The sequence below is a fragment of the Galeopterus variegatus genome, unplaced genomic scaffold (genome assembly GCF_000696425.1).
Source record: "Galeopterus variegatus unplaced genomic scaffold, G_variegatus-3.0.2 Scaffold788, whole genome shotgun sequence".
Taxonomy (NCBI): domain Eukaryota; kingdom Metazoa; phylum Chordata; class Mammalia; order Dermoptera; family Cynocephalidae; genus Galeopterus; species Galeopterus variegatus.
Window position 1 is genome coordinate 124,154 of NW_007726899.1, and position 20,124 is coordinate 144,277.

The 20,124-nt window shown below is 41.7% G+C and overlaps 1 protein-coding gene across 1 annotated transcript in view; it reads right to left on the reverse strand.

Annotated features, from left to right (window-relative positions):
* Positions 1-20,124, reverse strand: part of PPFIBP2 (PTPRF interacting protein, binding protein 2 (liprin beta 2)) — a 146,238-nt gene that overhangs the window by 85,231 nt on the left and 40,883 nt on the right. Inside the window, exon 3 of the mRNA XM_008572467.1 lies at positions 6,430-6,644. Within this exon, the coding sequence (XP_008570689.1) occupies positions 6,430-6,644 (215 nt within the window). The remainder of the gene's footprint in view (positions 1-6,429; positions 6,645-20,124) is intronic.

A 20,124-nucleotide genomic window follows, 5' to 3' on the forward strand; every position in this document is an offset into this window, starting at 1 on the left:
TATTCTTTGGGATTTAGACTTCCCAGCATTTGTCCCTGACTCCCACCTAGTGGCTTCTTCTGGTAATGCACAGGGACAAAGAGCCATCGCCCATGCCCCTACCCAGGACAGGAGTCCCTTGGGAGCTGAGCACAGGAAAGTGCTGACACCTACTCCTTTCTCAGCTCTCACTCAAGTTCACACCTGTCATAGGGGGAGGTAAGAAACACAGTGGAAAATGGCTCATGTGGGCTCTACTTTATTTTTTCCTTGAAAAATAGGCACCAAATTTCCCCATCAAAAGGAAGATCCAGAGGAAAAGGTTTTCCTAAAAAATTCCTGTCTGTAACTTGCAAAGTTAAATGTTCAACACGGATATATCCAGACCTGTCTTTTGTTCCCAGTCCTGGGTGGAGAATGGATACAGAAATGAATCACATGGCAAGAGAAACTCAAGCTCACATTTTATAATTCATAAAACAGCTTTTTCTCCCCACCTTTTTTGGAGCTCCTCTGGCTTTTCTATGTGGTAAACAGATTTACCCCTTTGGCTGGAATGAAGGATTGCAAGCTGAATCTGGCAGGAATGCAAGGGCTCTGTTTGAGGAGCTGCCGTCTGTGACAAGGTGGTTTGGAGCTGATGAGTGGGGTGGCTGTGCTCCCTCCTGGGCCTGGCTCTTTTTTTGTTCCTTGAGAGACTAGTTAAAAAGGTAACTGAGGGCACCTGAACTGACTGGTGGGATATCAGAAGTGAGAACATGCCCTAGAAGCAGCTTTGCTCCCCAGCCCAGCAGGCCCAGCAGAGGCTGCCCATTCAAAACAGCCCTCATCTCTGGGCCCTGACACAGGCACAGCAGCACCTAGAGAGGCTCCTGTCTCCACTCTGGAAACCAAGAGGTCTGGACTGAGGGAGGCAAAGGCTGGTGCTTACAAAAAGGCCACTCAATATGGCCCCTATAACAAACTGCCAGATTAGAATGCTTGGCCTGATCTTGCAGACACTGTGAAAATCGGCTGTCATTTCCAATAATGAAACTGCATCTCAGAGGAGAGAAGAGGCTCACCCGAAGACACATACAAGTCAGTGGCAGAAGCAGGGTAGAGCCCCGGTCTTTTAGCTCCTTACTACCTCACCCTGGTTCAATTTGCTTCCACCTGCCTAAGCACCCTGACCAGGACACCTGTAATCTTGCAAAGGAAGGCTTATGCTCCTGCTGGGAGGCCAAGCCTGCTCCATGTACTCCAGTTCCAAAGGGAGCCCAGAGTACAGCCCCTCTACAGGGTCTCTGCCAACCACTGCCCATCACCCTGGATGCTGTGCTCTGCCCTGACGTGCCCTCATTCTGCTGCTGCTGGTTTTGCCTTCCCTTTCCCTGACTTTATCTTGAACCAAGGATCCCCGTGGCCCATATCCAATGTATTGAACACCAGGATAGACTGGCTGGTAGGAGATGAGGGTGGTGTATGTACCAGGCTGTTAGACAAGCACAGTAGCTGCTCCATCTGGAGACTCTGCTGACTCTGGTACCTTTTGGGCATCATCCAAGACCTGGAACACTAATCAATACTCTGCACCAGGATGTGTCTACTCTCCCCAGCTAGTTGGCTGTCTCCAGCTCTGCAGAGCCCGACTGAATCCAGCTGGCTAATCTCTCTATGCGCTCAAGAACCCAGCAGAGGAAGAATGAACCCCACTCAAAAGAAAACACAACAGCCTACTATGCTGCACTAGGACTAGAAACTCCCTCCCCTTTAAGACAGAAAGGGGGGGGGGCATTTTGGCTGTTTAGCTCAGTTGGTTAGGACACAGTGTGTAACACCAAGGTCAAGGGTTTGGATCCCTGTACCAGCCAGCTGCCAAAAACAAAAAACAAAACAAAAATTTAAAAAAACCCACATAATGGGAGGGCCCAGAGTAGCCTGCTACCTGTCCTATTCTACGCATCAATCTCTCCCTGACATTCACCCCCACCACTTCAGCAACCAGTTGTCCTGTGGATCACAGATGCCTTCGTGCCTGAGCCAACAGCAACACTGGAAGACCACATTTCCTGCCATATGCTCCTTCTTCTCTGGCCACAGGTGACTGGCCCTTGGGTGGACACCTGACCCCAGGGCAGCTAATCCACAACTGTGCTTAAATTAAAGGCTTTTATTTTCTATGTCTTTGCACATAACATTTTTTATTTATTTATTTATTTATTTATTTGTGGGCCTGAAGGATGTAGCTCAAATATTCCTGGCCATTGGGACTAGAGCTGGACCACGTCAGGCCAGTGCTATGACAAAGCAGTAACTGTGAGGTACGTGACAAAGTCAACATGTCCGCAGAGGAGAAGGGAGCAAACAGGCGAGGGATGCACAGATGTTGTGGATGAGAAAGCACTGGTTGGTCCTGCCTAAGCCCTCAAATGGCCCTCCCAGGGTCCAACTCCAATCTGAATCCATATGTGATTTTTTTTTTTTTTTAAATAATTCAAGTGGGTCTCTATGGTTTAAAGCAGTGCTCCTTAAACTTTAGTTTGCATAGGCATCACCTGAGGATGGTTCAGTAGGTATGGCGTGGGGGCCAGTACTCTGCATTTTCACAAGCTGATAGGGGATAACAAACTGCTGCAGGGGATACCAAACTGCTGCACTACAGATCAAAATTTGACTAACAAGGGCTTCTAACTAAAAGTACCGATCTAAAACACCCAGTAAGTTTGTTTACTGCTCTGCATTCTATTTCCACATAGATAAGACCTAGTGTGGAATGTGTGTACAGCCAGATTGTTAACATCACTTCAGGTCTGCAAGACCTAAAATACAGACAGGCTATCTTTGTCCAGAATCAAAACCTTAACATCCAGCCCTCACATCTCAATGTTTATATGAACTTCTGACCCCCTAAAAGTACACCGTTCATAGGTTGCTAATGGCCATAATTACTCTAAAAGATTTATGAATGCAATAACTTTTAGAGAAGTCTTCTCTCCAAAGGAAGGCATTCCCCAAACCATTGTAAATAACCCCAAAACATATCTGGCAAATCTGAAAGCAAGCTGTTTTCTGCAATGCATCTTGCAAAAACCCAACAACCACGTTAATTGCTTTAGGATCAAAAATATTTTTAATAAAGTTCCAAAAAATATTTTTAATAAACTTCCAAAAATATTTGAAAAGTCAGACCCATTTTTCACAGCATACACTAAAAATATATTGTTGATGAATTAGAATTAACCATAAGATAAAAATCAAACCATAAACCTACTGGAGGAAGATACAGGTGAATAGTTACCTGATCTGAGGTTGGGAAAGGCCTTTCTAGGGCTAAAAGGAAAAGAAGAAATCAAAACAGGATTGAAGGAGCTAATTACAATCTTAAAATTCTACACCTCAAAAGTACCATAAATAGCATTTAGAAACAAAGTGAGGAAAATGCATGCCACAAATAAAGCACAGGACTAATAAAATGTCATTCAGATACATAAGAAAAGAACTAAAATCCTAATAACGAAAAAAGAGCATAGAATATGAGACGAGGGTGGGGCAGGTCTACCCAAGGGGCTCAAGGTGATCTCTAGAGTGCATGGGAAAAAAAATAACTTTTTTTTTTCTTTTTTAAAAGATGACCTGTAAAGGGATCTTAACCCTTGGACTTGGTGTTGTCAGCACCACGCTCTCCCAAGTGAGCTAACCGGCCATCCCTATATATGGATCTGATCCCGTGGCCTTGGTGTTCTCAGCACCACAGTCTCCCAAGTGAGCCATGGACCAGCCCTCAGAACTATTTTTTAATCTATCCTTTAAGAATCTTCTATTTGGGGTTATTTTTTATAATTTAAATATAGTAGCAAAATACTGCATATCTGAATATGTATTATGGAGAGCGAATTTCTTTCTGATAGGGTACAAGATCAAAAGTTTAGAGATAATACAGAATAAATACTAATGAACTAAAAGTTTAGCCTTCCCACTGAACAAAAAAATGCAAAATGCTAAAATGACAGGAAAACATTGTCTCCTATGAAATTAGTAAAGCTGTTTTCTAGTCTTAGTGATTATTGTTGATCAGGATGCAATGTGACAGAATACCTCAAACCCTGCCAATAAAAATATTAATGAGTAAAATCTTTCTGAAAAGTGATTTGGAAAAATGTGTCAAAAAGCTTAAAGACATTAAGCCTTTTGGATTAGAACTGCCAGGTTTAAAAAACAGCATGGGGCATACTTATTAAATATTACTCACTGCTTATCTAAAATCACATTTAACTGGGTACCCTATATTTTTTCTGGCAACCTACTTGAACTCTATAATTCTACTTTTAGAAAATATCTAGAGATAAGAGAGTGTGGTGCTGATAACACCAAGGCCACGGGATCAGATCCATATATAGGGATGGCCGGTTAGCTCACTTGGGAGAGCGTGGTGCTGACAACACCAAGTCAAGGGTTAAGATCCCCTTACCGGTCATCTTTAAAAAAAAAAAAAGAAAGAAAGAAAGAAACGAAAAGAAAAGAAAATATCTAGAGATAAGGACAAATATTTCTGGGCAAAGATATTCACTGCAGCAATGCGATATATTAATGAAATATTAAAAATCACCTAAAGTCAATATTAGAGAAATGGTCACATAAATTAATGTGCATCTGTACAAGATGACTAAGGAACATCCATATTCATTGTCAACTGTACAGTGAAGAGTAAAAACCAGCCATTTTCTGTACTATGGGCAGATTGGACTTTTGTGGGGGAAGACACGTCAGTGAATCTTTTAGTGATATGACGGTAAGGACCCGAGCAGAGCTGAGAGGGAGCAAATAAAGCTCCGCGCCCTAATGAAAGGGTTCATGGACGATAGCGAAGGCTCTTACAAAAACCCTTGTGATTACATTGGGCCCACCTGGTTAATCCAGGCTGCTCTCCCTATTTTAAGATCAGCTGATTTGCAACCTTAATTCCATCTGTAACCTTTCTTCTTGCAGTGTAAGGTAACATTCATAAATTCTGGTGATTAGTGCACAGACATCTTTGGGGGGCCATTCTTCTACCTACCAAACTGTGTAATAAGTATATTACACAGAACACCAGGCAGGCAGCCTATGTAACAAAAATATCAAATACCACATATAATGAATTATTTAGTGTTCAGAAGAAGGCATGTGGATAAGACTATTGACGGAGGCCTCTGGAACAGAAAGTAGGCTGGGACATAGCCTGTCTAATCACAAATGACATGGCCTCTAGACAAGAGTGTCTCAACCTCTTTGGTCTGTGGTGTCTAACATCAACTCCTCCCTCTCAGTTTAATGCTCTTGTTCCTGCCCTCCCACCTCTATGCATACTTTCCAATTTTGAAACAGTCTGCAAAACTCTAGTATCCAGTCTTCATCCTCAAACTCAGCCCCTGTAATCACACACTTCCTTCCTCTGACTTTCTTGTATCCTCTCTGCAGCCCTCAAATGGTTGCATTTTAGATCATCTTCTCAATGAGCCATTCCCAGATATTACTAGTCTCTTAAAGTTGACCTGTTGGTCTCCACGGGGAAGATAACATATTTATGGCTTTGGTTACTATAGAGCTCTTTTACCTACCTATAATCCTGCTGACTGGGCCAATTGTCATGCTAGGGCTGGGTCTGAAGCTCACAGATCCCTCAAGCCCATTCACAGACTGGGTCACAAACCCTTCACACACCAGGCTGGGTCACCAGACCCCTCACACACAGGTCTATGAGCTAGGTAAACAGCAAAAAGGTCCTTGGAAGCCATAGGTTCAAGAGCATGGCTGTGCGGGCGGACACCCGAGGCAGTCAACACCAGCCAAGTTGCAGCTCTGTGCATGTGCACTAACTCCACCCACACACAACTTATTTACAAAGAATGTGCCGCACCACCCCCAACTGGACCTAAGGCAAGGGAGCCTGATTAAATTATTCTATTTTCCCAACAGCTACCCATCTGCTTCGCCTAGAGACTAGCAGGTCTGTGGGTCTGATCTAGAAAGAGCAGGAGAAGGAGGTTAGCAAATCCGCATTCCACCCTAGGGACAGGAAGTAGTTCTAGGGCAAGGAGTAGAGGCAGAAGTAAAGACATGAATGAGGTAACTGAGCTCTAGTTTGTGGTAAGAAAGAAGGGGTAGTGGGATCCAGCTAAGGGTAGAAACTCCAGCCAGGGATTATGACTCAGTAAGTAGTACATGTAATCCCGGCATGGGGTTGGGGACTTCCATGTTTGCCCTTCTCTGGCCCAGAATTTCCTCCTCTCAGGAGAGAGCAGCTGTGAAGTACAAGAAGGGACAGTGTACAGTTTAAGTTGCTTGACTGGGCTCTACACTCCTGCTGGGAAGGACCACCCAGTAGGGGTTGACCAAAGCCAGATGGGAAGCAAGAAAAGGCTGCAATGTGTACAAATGCATCAACAGCCCTGGCCCGTTGTTCCCCAGTCAGGTCATGGGCCTACTCACCATGCTGTCCTCAAACCACTCCTTTATGTAGGCAGCTGTTGGGCCTGGGATCTGGCTCAGGAGGGCTGCTCTCTCCTGAGGAAGTTCCAGCATCTCCAGGGCCAGCCTCAAGTCCTCGATGAGATGGAGCACTGGGAAGGGGTTCACGTAGGAGGCCGGAGAAGACAGTCCAGGTTCACAAGTACCATCACTTATATCTGCACCTGTTTTAGCTCCTGGAACAAGAGAAAGAGAGCCAGGAACCTCGGTAAGAAGGGTGGACTTGAGCAATGACCTGGGAAAGAGCAAAGGTAGTGAAAGGAGAGAGGAAAGGAACAGATGAGAAGTCTGAAGGGCCACTTCTGCCTTTGCAGAATCACTCACAATGTAACCTTTGCAGAAATGATCTTTATCTAATCCTGGGGTGGGTAGGAAGAGACATATCAGAGGTGGGTGGCTGTGTCCACTGAGATTGACATGCAAAGCTCACATAGGTAGACACTGGGGAAACACAGCCAGCCCTCCACAGTGACCAAAACCATGCTTGTTATGACAATGAGATCCTATTCTTCAGCTTTTACATGATAAATTTGTTTTCAGGTAATGCAGTAGATTACACAGATGGCCACCAAGCATTCCTCCCATTCCTGTATGTGCATTCCTCTCCTCTCATCAGACAGCAAGTGGATCTTGACTTGGGCTGGCCTGGTGATTCGCTCTGACCAAGAGAACGCACTGGAAGTGGCTCTGTGCCAGTTCTGGGCCTGCTGGCTTCCACTTTTCCTCTGTGACCCTAAACCACCATGTAACAAAGCCCAGTTACTGTTCTAGAGAGACAGCTTCAACTGTCCCAGCCATCCCAGCTGTGGTGACAGACACATGAAGGAAGCCATTTCATATCCTCCGGCCCCAGATGAGCAGCCCTGGCAGATCCCACCAGAACAGAGATGAGACATCCCTGCCGAGCACTACCCAAATCACAGAATTAGAAAGAAATAAATGGTGGTGGCTGTTTTAAGACACTGTGTTTGGGTTAGTTTATTACATAGCAATAGACAATTATTACAGTATTCATTTTGGTGAGGGTTTAGTGGACTGGAGTCTTTCTGGACCTTCCCAGTTGTGAGAGTTCTATATCCCCTTATATGCTTAGGCTTTTAAACTTGTATTAATTATTATGTACCTCATCTCCCCACTATGTGCCATGAAGTATCTGATAGCAGAGTTCACGTCATATTTACCTGAGATCCCAGCATCATGGCCTCTGCCAAGCAGACGTTGAAGAGGAATCTGACTGAATGCCTGCACATACACTTGAATAGCTAAAAAGAAAGAGTGCTTAGATTTCCTTAGAGACCTGGGATATTGGGTCAGCTCCTTCTAATTTGATGTGCCCCAAATGGGACTGATTTTGCCTTTCTGAACCCCATCATTTAAAAACGAAAAAAGTCTTCTTTACATAAGTACAGTGATATATTTTTCAAACCCAAACTGGGGCAACACAGTCTAACAAAGGACTTCTTGTGCTTTAAGAAATATGGTTTAGACAGTGAATTTCTAGGGCATTTGGATTATTTATAAGGCAAACAGGATAAAATATTTGAAATCAGGACTCTGCTGGAAAATGTGAGCTATGGAGCCACCACGTCCTTGGGTATACTGCAGGCCGGACATCTAATTCCAGGCCCCTGTCCTCTTCTGAGAGCCAGCTTCCTACTTGCCAGGCAGTCTTGGGAATGAGAAATCCACACAGAAGGAAACAATTACCATTTGATTGCCAGTTTGCTTTCCGAAAATGCATGATAGAGGGAACATGGATCACTGTCCACAAACAAGTCAGTGGTTCTGGGAAGCTAGGAAACTGCCCAATAACCCACACTCTGTTGTGTGCTCAGCACTTTCTGGCTCCTACAAATTGAACTTAGAGTTGACGGGAAAGAGTCACAGCCAAACCTCAGGTAAGAACACAGACAGAAGTAGACCAAGACCTCCAGTATCCAAACAATTGTTGAGTAATCCCTCTTCGTTCTGGATACACTCTAATTTCAAACAGATCCATTCAGTTTCATTTTATATAATTTTATTAATGCAGATAAGTCAGGTTAGAAGTCAGGGTGAAAAGACCAAGGTTTTCATTAACTTTATATCACCTTGTGGCCTTAGAGAAGTCTCTTCCTCTCTCTGGGACCCTCCCTGACCTAAAGCTTTGGGATTCTTCCCTACTATTAGTGTATCTGTGTCTATTTTTGTAGATGTGTGTGTATACATAATAGACTTTAATTTCTATTTCTTTGCAATTTATATTTCTTTTACTACTTTATCAAAATCAATACGCAATAAATGCTAGATGAGAGAAGTGAAAAATTAATATACAAGTGATCATTTGCCCCCAAGCTAGTTGTAATGGCAGTGACAACAAGGTCTCAGATGATAAGCTCCACTTGATTTTAAATCTAAGAATTGAATATAGTCATACTGAAGTAAGAAGAAACTTCCAAAGCTACCTTTGGGCTTGGGGATGTAAATGATAAAGTGATACTGAATAGGAAGGCATCTATACAAGGGACACAGAATGATTCTAAATTTCCTCTCCTCGAGAAAGAGTGTGGTAACCAGCCAACAAGAGGCCCCCAATGATCCCTGACTCTTGATATTCATATTCTTACATAGTCCTCTCCCACATTGTATCAAGGTTATTCTGTGTGACCAGTAGAAAATGGCAGAAGTGATGGAATGTCACTTCTAAGGCTAGGTCATAAAAGACACAGTGACTTCTGCCTTGTTTTCCCTTGCAGATCACTTGCTCTGAGGGAAGCCAGCTGCCACGTTATAAAGTCACTCCATCATCCCTATGGAAAAGTCCATGTGGTTAGGCTCTATAGCCACCTGCTTGTTTTCCCTTGCAGATCACTTGCTCTGAGGGAAGCCAGCTGCCACATTATAAAGTCACTCCATCATCCCTATGGAAAAGTCCATGTGGTTAGGCTCTATAGCCACCTGTCAACAGCCATCAAGGACCTGAGCCCTTCTACCAAAAGCCATGTGAGTAAGCCATCCTGTGAGGAAACAGATCCTCCAGCCCCAGTCAAGCCTTCAGATGACTGTAGTCCCAGATGATGTGTTAACTGTAACCTCATGAAAGACCCTGAACCAGAACCACCCAACCACTTCTGCATTCCTGGCCCAAAGAAACTGAGTGATAATAAATGTTTGCTATTTTAAGGGGCCGGCCCAGTGGCGCACTGCTACAGTGCGCCACTTGGGATGGCGCTCCCGCCGAGGGTTCGGATCCCACATACAGACCGGTTCCCGCTCACTGGCTGAGCGAGGTGCGGGCGCAACACCGAGGGTTGCGATCCCGTTGCCGGTCCCGGTCCGGTACGGGCACGACACTGAGGGCTGCGATCTGTTGCCGGACACGAAAAAAGACAAAAAGGAAAAAAACAAACAAACAAAAAATGCTATGTTTTGGGTAATTTATTACACAGTAAAATAATCAATACAAATAGCTAAGAACATACTGAGAAGCATAATTAAATGGAACTTGACCATACACTACTAAAATATGTTCCTAAAATTACTCATACAGAAAAAAAGATCTTTATTTTACACCATACACAAAAATAAGATAAAGATTATACATAAAAAAATAAATAAATAAACTAGGGCCGGCCCATGGCTCACTTGGGAGAGTGTAGTGCTGATAACACCAAGGCCATGGGTTTGGATCCCTATATAGGGATGGCCAGTTAGCTCACTTGGGAGAGCGTGGCGCTGACAACACCAAGTCAAGGGTTAAGATCCCCTTACCGATCATCTTTAAAAAAAATAAATAAATAAATAAACATAAAAAAGGTAGATCAAACTAGAGTTAGAGAAAAATTTCATAGGCACAAGAGCAATTGAACAAGACATGAGAGAATGATAAATCTGACCATATAAAATTAACTTCTGGAATATTAAAAAACAAAATAAAAACTTAAAGACATTATAGCCTGAAAAACCTATTTGTAACAATTATAACAAAAGATAGGTATATCCTGGGCCGGCCCGGTGGCGCACTGTAGCAGTGCGCTGCTTGGGAGCGTGGCGGCGCTCCCGCCGAGGGTTCGGATCCCACATGCAGACCGGTTCCCGCTCACTGGCTGAGCGAGGTGCGGGCACAGCACCGAGGGTTGCGATCCCGTTGCCAGTCCGGTCCGGTGCGGGCGCGACACTGAGGGTTGCGATCCGTTGCCGGACACGAAAAAAGACAAAAAGGAAAAAAAAAAAAAAAGATAGGTATATCCTTCATATAAATCAATAAGAGAAGTGCCTTATATATCAATAAGGAAAGTGCCCAACCTACTTCTCTCACAAAAATAGGTATAAGGTTTTTATATTAGCAATTCTGGAACAGAAAAACACAGGTAAAAAATAAAAATATGGGAAGAAAATGTGTTCTCACTAGTAAATAGAACATTTTTAAATGATGTTCAGTTTTTCACCTGTGAAATTACTGAAGTTGAAAATATAATAATATTCCATGTTGGCAGGCAGTATGAAGAGTACCCTCACATGCTGTTAATAGACACAAAAGTTGGCCCAATCTTTCTGAAAAGCATTGTAGCAAGATACAGTAAAAATATTCATACTTTTGACCTACCAATTCCAATTCTAGAAATGTAACCTAAGGAAATATAATCAGACATGTAGTCAAAGATTAATATACAAGAATGATCTCAGCAGTGGACTAATTGTGAAAAAATAGGGAAAAATGCCCCCAAATAGGTAAATGTTTAAATACCTTCTGGGACATTCAAAGAATATAATTCACATAGCTATATAAAAAACAATCATCCAAAGAATCAGTAACATGGAGAAATACTTGCCTTATACTATTAAGTAAAAAGAAAATATGAATTAAGAAATACATATACATGTGCATATACAAGTATAAACAAACATACACAGAGAATACAAAAATGTTGATAATTATTAATTTTCATTACTTTTATAATCATTTTAAACTTTAAATTTGTTGTATATGAAAAAAAAAAAGCTGCCTGCACAGTGCCCAGGTGCAGACCGGGCACACTCTGGGGGCATGGGAGCGGGCCCAGTGCCACAGACTGTGTGGGCTTGAGGAGCAGGTGTCTGCGCTGAAGGGACAGTTGAGGAGCTTTGAAGGAGCTCAGCAACCTTCTCCCCACCCTCCAGCCCCCCAGAGAAATTAGCCTTTTCCCAGCCAGCATCCTGGAGAGAGGCCCCATGCCCGAGGCAGGAGAGGGACCTCCTCTCCACCACAACCCACCCAGGCTTGGTCCACAGGGGCACCCAGAGCTGCGGTACGGGTGAGTAAGAGCAGGGTGGCAGTGCTGAGGCACAGGGACATCAGCTCCAGGCCAGACCCAGCAGTGGCTTCCCTGTGGGCCCCACCTCAGCCCAGCCCCCGGGATGAGCCACTCTAGATTGTACAAGGTCCTCCCTGAGAGGCCCAGCTGAAGCCAGGAGTCAGGGAGAGCCCTTGTCTCTGGCCAGCCCCATAGCAGGCCCCTGGAGCATGGGCTATGGGAAAGAGAAGGGGGGCCCTGGGCAAGGGTCAGAGACAAGACGCAGGCCCTGACCTTGACTTCCCACAGATCTCTCTGCCTCAGTTCAGAGTGTTAAGAAATTCCTCAGATCTCAGAGTCCCTGTATTTTTATACCTTTTTACACTTAATTGTTCAGAATTGTTATGGATTTTTGTAAGAAGACCCCATTTTCTTAAAAAAAACAAAAACAAAAACAAAAAAGTGAAAGGTTCAGTTTTTACATTTAGTTTGCACAGGTACTCTGGGTTCTACTGTGCTTTGAAAGTCTCCATAGGATGCTAGACAGCAAGGGAGGATTCAGGCCCTTCTTTGGGCAGGAAATGAGTGAGTAAACACAGACAGGTTTCCTCTAGGGCCCATGATTAGCTTTCCTTCTCTCAGTAATTGCATAAGTGAAAGGGAGGGGGGGACTGATAGTATTTTCACAAATCACTTCAGAAAATCTCAGAGCGGGCATCATGATATGCTAGAAAAAGCATGCACTGCTTTAAGGTGGAAACTTCTGGCAACAGGACAGACCCAACCGCCAGGAGTCCTCTTTACCCACAATGAACAAATAAAAAAAGCTAAAAAATACTTTTTTTAAACATAGAGCCAATCTTGAAAGAAAATGAAAACCTTGGGTGCCAGAAACAAAAAGGGATTTCAAAGGTAAAATAAATTCAAGCTGACTCTACAGTAGCCCAGGGGCAAAGACCCAGATATAGAAAGGACATGGAGCTGGGGCTTGGATTTTAATGCAACCAGCAAAAGCAGTAAGATGAAAGCGAGACCTCCATAGAAAGACAGGACCCCCAAGTATTGCCTGTTCCATGAGGAGGGGCCTGAGAAAATTCACTGAATGGCAGGGAAGCTTACAGTGTGCTAGGGAACCCCCTGAATGTTTATAAAACCACACAGATCCAGGACACAGCCCCTGTGAGAAATCAAATACAGGTCTCTGCATACCACTGCTGTAGTGCTAAATTTCAACTATTGCAGTTACTGTAAAATCCCAAACCAGAAATCTCACACACACACACACACACACACACACACACGATTATTAGCTCCTGTGAAAAAAATCACAGGGGGAAATAAATCAAGAATTACCAGATACAACAAATAAGAAAATGTGTACCCTAATAACTGGGATTAACAGAATATAAAACAGACAATGAATTAATAGTGAATATGCTTAAATATAAGGCAAGGGTTCCCCTCCCCTTAAATTACTTCTCCTTGGGGGCGCTCTTTCTATTTTTTTTTTTTTTTTTGGAACAACAAAACAGCACTCCTCAGGGAAGACAGACTGGCACAAAGGTTTTCAACTTTGAATGCACATTGAAATCACGTGGGGAGTTTTATGAACTACAGATGCCTGGGTCCCACCTCCAGAAATTCTAATTTAATTGGTCTGAGGTATGACCTTGGGTAATAAGTTTTCCAGGTGATTCTAAAATGAAGCCTAAAAAAAACCAATAAAATAAAATAAAGCCTAAGTTGAAACCATTGCACTAGCAGGTCCCCTCAATTAATGCTAGTTTTTGGTGCTTACGGAGGTCACCTGGGAATTTTTTTTTTTTTTCCTCCTTTTTGTCTTTTTTACTGACTGGTAATAGGATTACAACCCTCGGTGTCGCGCCCGTACCGGGGACCGGCAATGGGATCGCAACCCTCAGTGTTGCACCCGCACCGCGCTCAGCCTGTGAGCGGAACCGGTCTCCACATGGGATCCGAACCCTCGGTGGGAGCGCCACCGCGCTCCCAAGCGGTGCACTCTCCAGTGTGCCACCGGGCCAGTCCAAGAATTTTTTTTTTAAGGCACAAAACCAAAATTTAATACAAGGGCACTTTTTAAAAATTGATAGAAAGAGAATTAAAAGATAATATGAATCTTTCTATGAAGTTTCTGAAGTACCCTCATATAGATTTAGTAATTATTTTTGAGGATAAGACCACATAAAATACAAGTATAGGATTTTATTGAAAGCCTTTTAAAGATCACTTTCAAAAGCACCTAAGTATGGGTGTGGCAGTCATTAAGGTTATTCAGAAGTATTTGGGTTCTTCTCCATTTGAGCTCATAGTAGCATTGTAGTTCTGCCTTCTGAAGTTACTCATAGCCACATGGCTTTCTTTGACCAACAAATATGAGAAGTGACTGGGAGAAAGTTTAAGAAGTAGTACGCAATTCCCCTTATCTCTTCTACCTGCCCTCGCCTCTGGCAATGGTGGAGATAAAATCAGCCCCTGTCCCAGAAGGCAGATGACAAGGGCCAGAGTTCTAAGCAGATCTGGGAGGAACCTGTATGTGCAAGAAATAAGCCTTTGTGTTTCAAGGTATGTACTGACATTTTAGGACTGTTTGTTATTGCAGCATAACTTAGCCTATCTTCACTCATACAAAGTATATATGATGTACAATTGAAAAATATAGAGATACATACAAGATAAACTTTTAAAGAATGATCTTTTATCATGCAAATGGGTTCTTTGACATGAGATGAAATATGTGATGATAGAATCATATGTGAATTTAAAGAGTGCTATATTTAAAACAACTTACAAGTGAGGATGATATGCTCTAAAACCTTGTCACTTAAAAGTGGGGTCCACATGAGAAGCTTTAGCAATACCTGGGAGCTTGTTAGAAATGCAGAATCTTAGACCCCACCTCAGACCTATAAATATGAATTGGCATTTTATCAACATTCCCAAATGCTCTACAACTGCTCCAGAATGCCATTATTCAAAGAGTAGCTCTTAAAATGACAGAAACGATCTGTTAGAGATAAATATAAAAAGGTTGAATAAAATTATTTCACACAATGTGCCAGTGAGACAAGAAATTTATAAATTAATATATTATTTTACATAAGTGCTTATACATATACATATAACCAAATCAATACATTAATATTATAAGTACATATTTGTCTGGGAATGTATTTGGGCATATGTATGTTTTACATAATTAAAAGGGAAAAGAAACAAATCTTAATGAAAGAAAAGGAAAACATGAGAAAATGTGAAAATTTGAAAAAAATATAAACTGAGATAAAGAATTTGGCCAATCAAATTAAAAATTAAATGGACAGGTTAAATAGAAGACAAGAGAATTATTGGAGAGAAAGATGGACCTGAAGAATTCATCCAGAATGCTGCATGACCCAGCAATCCCATTACTGGGTATATACCCAAAGGAATGGAAATCATCATGTTGAAGGAATATCTGCACTCCCATCTTTATTGCAGCTCCATTTACGGTAAGAGTTGGAATCAACTCAAATGCCCACTGACAGATGACTGGATAAGGAAAATGTGACATATATACTCAATGGAATACCACTGTGCTGGGAAAAAAAAAAAAAAGAATGAAAAATTCTGCCATTCTCAGCAACATGGATGAACTTAGAGGAAATTATGTTAAGTGAAATAAGCCAGGCACAGAAAGAGAAATACTGCATGTCCTCACTCATAAGTAGGAGTAAGGAAAGAAAGAAAAGAAAGAAAGAATCACAATAATATATTAAAGTTTCAAAAAAAAAAAAAAAGAGAGAGAACAGAACTGTGGTTATTAGATGTGGGAGGGGCTGGCAAGAAACTAGTTAAGGGTCACAGAGATTATGTTTTATAAACATGAGTATAGTAATCGTCCTGATTTGATCACCACTTATCATACACATGTATTGATATTTGATTCTGTACCCCACAAATATGTCAATTCTTTTTCAATAAAAAACTGTCAAAAAATGGAAAATATGAAAGAGGAGTTAAGAGTGACGAAGTCCAACAATTCTGCAGGACTCCAAGAATATAGAGGATGAAGCACAGGCAAGAATCAAATAGAAAATGGCTATGAATTTTTCAGAATGGAAAACTTGAGTCCTCTCAGTTTAAAGACACACACTGAGTCCCAAGAAAAATGGGTCAAAACAAATCCACCCTAGAAAGAACACAGTGAAACTGAAAAACACCAAAGATAAAGAAGAAATTCGAAAGCAACCAGAGATAGAAGAAAACACAGATTGTCAATAGAATTCTCATAGCAGTTAAGTCCTGATGAGCACAAAATAATACCTACAAATAGCTACCAACCTATAAGCCTATACAAGATGAGCTATCATTCAAGATTAAGAACATTTAAGGACATTTTTCAGATGATGACTAATGCAATTTATTACTGACAGACTATTACTGGAAGAATTTTAAAGGAAGAAAGAGACTGCACCAAGCAAAAAGGAGTGGATGAAAGCACTGACTGTGATGGGAGAAGTTAATAAAAGTGTTGGTTAAACAGTATGAATGCTGTCAATTTAAAAACAATAGCAACAATAATTTGGGAGATATAAATTAAAATACCAAAATACTGAACAAAAATAACATGGAAGATGTGCCAGTGAGAGGAATTAAAGTTTCTGAATCAAATATTATTGAAGAGAAAGAAAAAAAACACTATTCTTTAAAGATATTTATCTTTAGCCTTCATTTTAGGGATGCACGTTAAATATAAGGATGAGCATTAAAAGAATAGAAACAGATATTTACCTTCCCAACAGATTTAAAAACTAGTTGATGACCAATGCTACAGAAGCCAGCAAGGTTAAAAAAAAGTTAAAAAGGACAAAACATAAAATGGAGAAATAAGTACACACATACCTGTATACCAGTAATTACAGTAATGATAAATGTGTTAAACTCACCTGTTTAAACTAAAAAATTTGAATAATGGAATAAGAGAGATCAAGTTCCTCGATGTCATTAAGAGACTTACCAGAGACATACAAAAAACTATAACTGAAAATATGACTGAAATATAAAGTGTACTAAGAGATAAAATCAAGAATTCCAGGGGCCGGCCTGGTGGCGCACTGCTACGGTGCGCCGCTTGGGAAGCGCGGCGGCGCTCCCGCCGAGGGTTCGGATCCCACATACAGACCGGCCACTCACTGGCTGAGCAAGGTGCGGGAGCAACACCGAGGGTTGCGATTCCGTTGCCGGTCCCGGTCCGGTACGGGCGCGACACTGAGGGTTGCGATCCGATGCCCGTCACGAAAAAAGACAAAAAGGAAAAAAAAAAAAAAAGAATTCCAGACATTGGAGTAGGTACTTTGATTAAACCGCTAAAAACAGCCATGAAAAGAAATCGCTGGTTAAAATAACTACAAACAAAAAAATCATATGAACAGTCCTATAAAGAAATTGAATCATAGTGTAAAATTTTCTCCACAGAGAAAACACCAGGCCAGATGCTTTTACAAGTTAATTCCATCAAACATTCAAGAAGTGAATACTTCCAATATAACAAACTATTCTATTTAATACAGAAAAAGAGGGAATCCTCTCCAGCTTGCTTCATAAGGAGAGCCTACTGCCTACCAGCACAACTTTTAGATCAGAGTGTGAAGGGTGCCCCCTATAACTGTATGATCTGGCAATCCTGGTGGGTTACTTAAGAAAACTACAGGCTGTCTCCCCGATGAGTTTAAATATATAAATCCTAGACAAAAATTAACAAAACCGAACTCTACAACATGTAAAAAAGATAACATATAATGATCATCTATTTTGGGAAATGACAGATCAAGCAGAACACATTAAAAAATAAAAAATTTAGTGAAGATATTTCAGAACAATGAAGGGCGTATGGAGAACTATGCCCCAAACAACTAGAGATGGCACATTTTTATTTAAGCACATGTCATGTATTTTTTTCAAAACTGATCATATACTAGGCCATACAGGAAGTCCTAATTAAAATCTAGAAGTACTATTAGGAGGTAATATTCCTGTCTTCATATTTCTATGGGAGGAGAGGGTGGTTTCCAGAAAAGCCACATATGTAGCATTTCCCCTCTCTCCCTTTACTCAGTTTTTCCTAAAAGAAGGAAACCTTCTTCTGATTAGAGAGCAGGAATAAAGAATTCTCTCTCTCTAGAACAGCCTGTCCTCTGATGTAGCATTTCCCCTCTCTCCCTTTACTCAGTTTTTCCCAAAAGAAGGAATCCTTCTTCTGATTAGAGAGCAGGAATAAAGAATTCTCTCTCTCTAGAACAGCCTGTCCTCTGAATGTAGGCATTACACCTGGGGGATGTTTTCTGAGACCAGCTCTGTGGAAGTCTGTAGCTTGGGTTGTTAAGTTCAATAAGGGTGGGTGTGTGGGTGGGTGGGTGTGCGTGCGTGTGCATGCGCGCACGCACATAGAATGGGTGGTATTCAAGATCCTGATTGTAGCTTCAGGTCAAGCTAACTTTTCAAATCAGTAATATAATACAGCTCATATTTTGATCTCCATCTGTATAAATTCTTTATCTATTCCTTAGTTGGTTTAAAACCGAGGAGAGGAATAAAGAGATATTATTTACTGATATTTGTGATAGACAGAATAATAGTCCCCCAAAGATGTCCATGTCCTAATCCCTGGAACCTGTGAATGTGTTAACTTACATGGCAAAAGGTACTTTACAGATTTGATTAAAGCTAAGGATCTCAAGATGGGGAGATGACCTTAAACTATTAACCACATGAGAGCTGAAATCAGAAGAGAGAGGTAGAAAAATGGGTCAGAGAAATGTCACAACCGAACTTGACTTACCACTGCTGGCTTTAGATAAGGAAGGGGACTTTGAGCCATGGAATGCAATAGCAATACAGCAGCAAAGGGCAGGCAGTAGACTAGTTGTACAGAGAAAGTCCTCTAAGAACACCCACAGACACAAAAATACACACACACACACACACTCTCTCTCTCTCTCTCCTCCCCCCCTCTCCCCCTCTCTCCTCTCTCCCCTCTCCCTCCTCTCTCCCCTCTCCCTCCTCTCTCCTCTCTCCCTCTTTCCCTCTCTCTTCTTTAAGCAAATAAACTAAAGGAAGCCCTCAGAGCTCAGGACCTTAACAGTAAGAAAGCATTTGAGTTGGTGCTTGTAGGCCTCTGCCAATTCCCTGATGACCTAGTATCTGGGTTTTAACGGGCCACTTGAAGGAGACAGGAGACAAAGCTTAGGGCCTGAGCAAAGGGAGAGATTGGATGGAGACCTCTGCATAAAGCCAGGATGCAAAAAGACAATACACTCAGTAAATCAACTAGAAAAAAACCCACCCCACAGAAGGAAACTTGGCTTGGATCTGGAATAAGAACACATGAGCTATTCAATGTTTTAAAACAATGAAAGAGGGGAGGGGAAAAACACAGAAAGAGTGAGACCAGAAGAAATAAGTAAAATAGAAAAATGTTCAGATAAATTAGTAGTCAAGATAAATGTGCATAGACTAAACTGGCCAGTTAGTTAAAAGACAGAACATTGGGGAACTGGTTAAAAGTCAAAATTAATCTATATTCTGTTGGCAAAAGATACACCTAAAACAAAAGTACATTGAAAGCTTGAAAGAAAAAGGATAGAGGATAATACCAAGAAAGAACTGACTAGGGCCGGCCCGGTGGCGCACTGCTACAGTGCGCTGCTTGGGAAGCGCGGCGGCGCTCCCGCCGAGGGTTCGGATCCCACATGCAGACCGGTTCCCGCTCACTGGCTGAGCGAGGCATGGGAGCAACACCGAGGGTTGCGATCCCGTTGCCGGTCCCGGTCCGGTACGGGGGCGACACTGAGGGTTGCGATCCGTTGCCGGACATGAAAAAAAGATAAAAAGAAAAAAAAAAAAAAAGAACTGACTAAAAGAAAGCTAGAACAGCTAGATTAAAATTGTATTAGGTAAAATGCTCTTTAAGGCAAAAAGTATTACTAGAGATGAAGAGTATCACTATATGATGATAAAAGCTTCCATGCAACAGAAATTCATAATTCTAAAGGTGTACTGATGTAATAAAAAAAAAATACAGCTTCAAAATATACAGTCATCCATCAGCATCCTCAGGGACTTGGTTCCAGGATTCGCCACAGATACCAAAATCCTCAGATGCTGAAGTCCCTGATTTACTTATAATACCCAATACAATGTAAATGCTGTGTTAATAGTTGTTATACTGTATTGCTTAGCATTTGTATTTTTTTTGTTTTTTTTCCCTAATATTTTTCACCTGCAGATATGGAAGGCCAATAGTATGAGACAAAATATCCAGAATTATATGAAAAATCAACTATCTAGCAGAGTAATTTTAATATGCATTTCTCTGAAACTAAGATCAAGGAGACAAAAAAAGAAA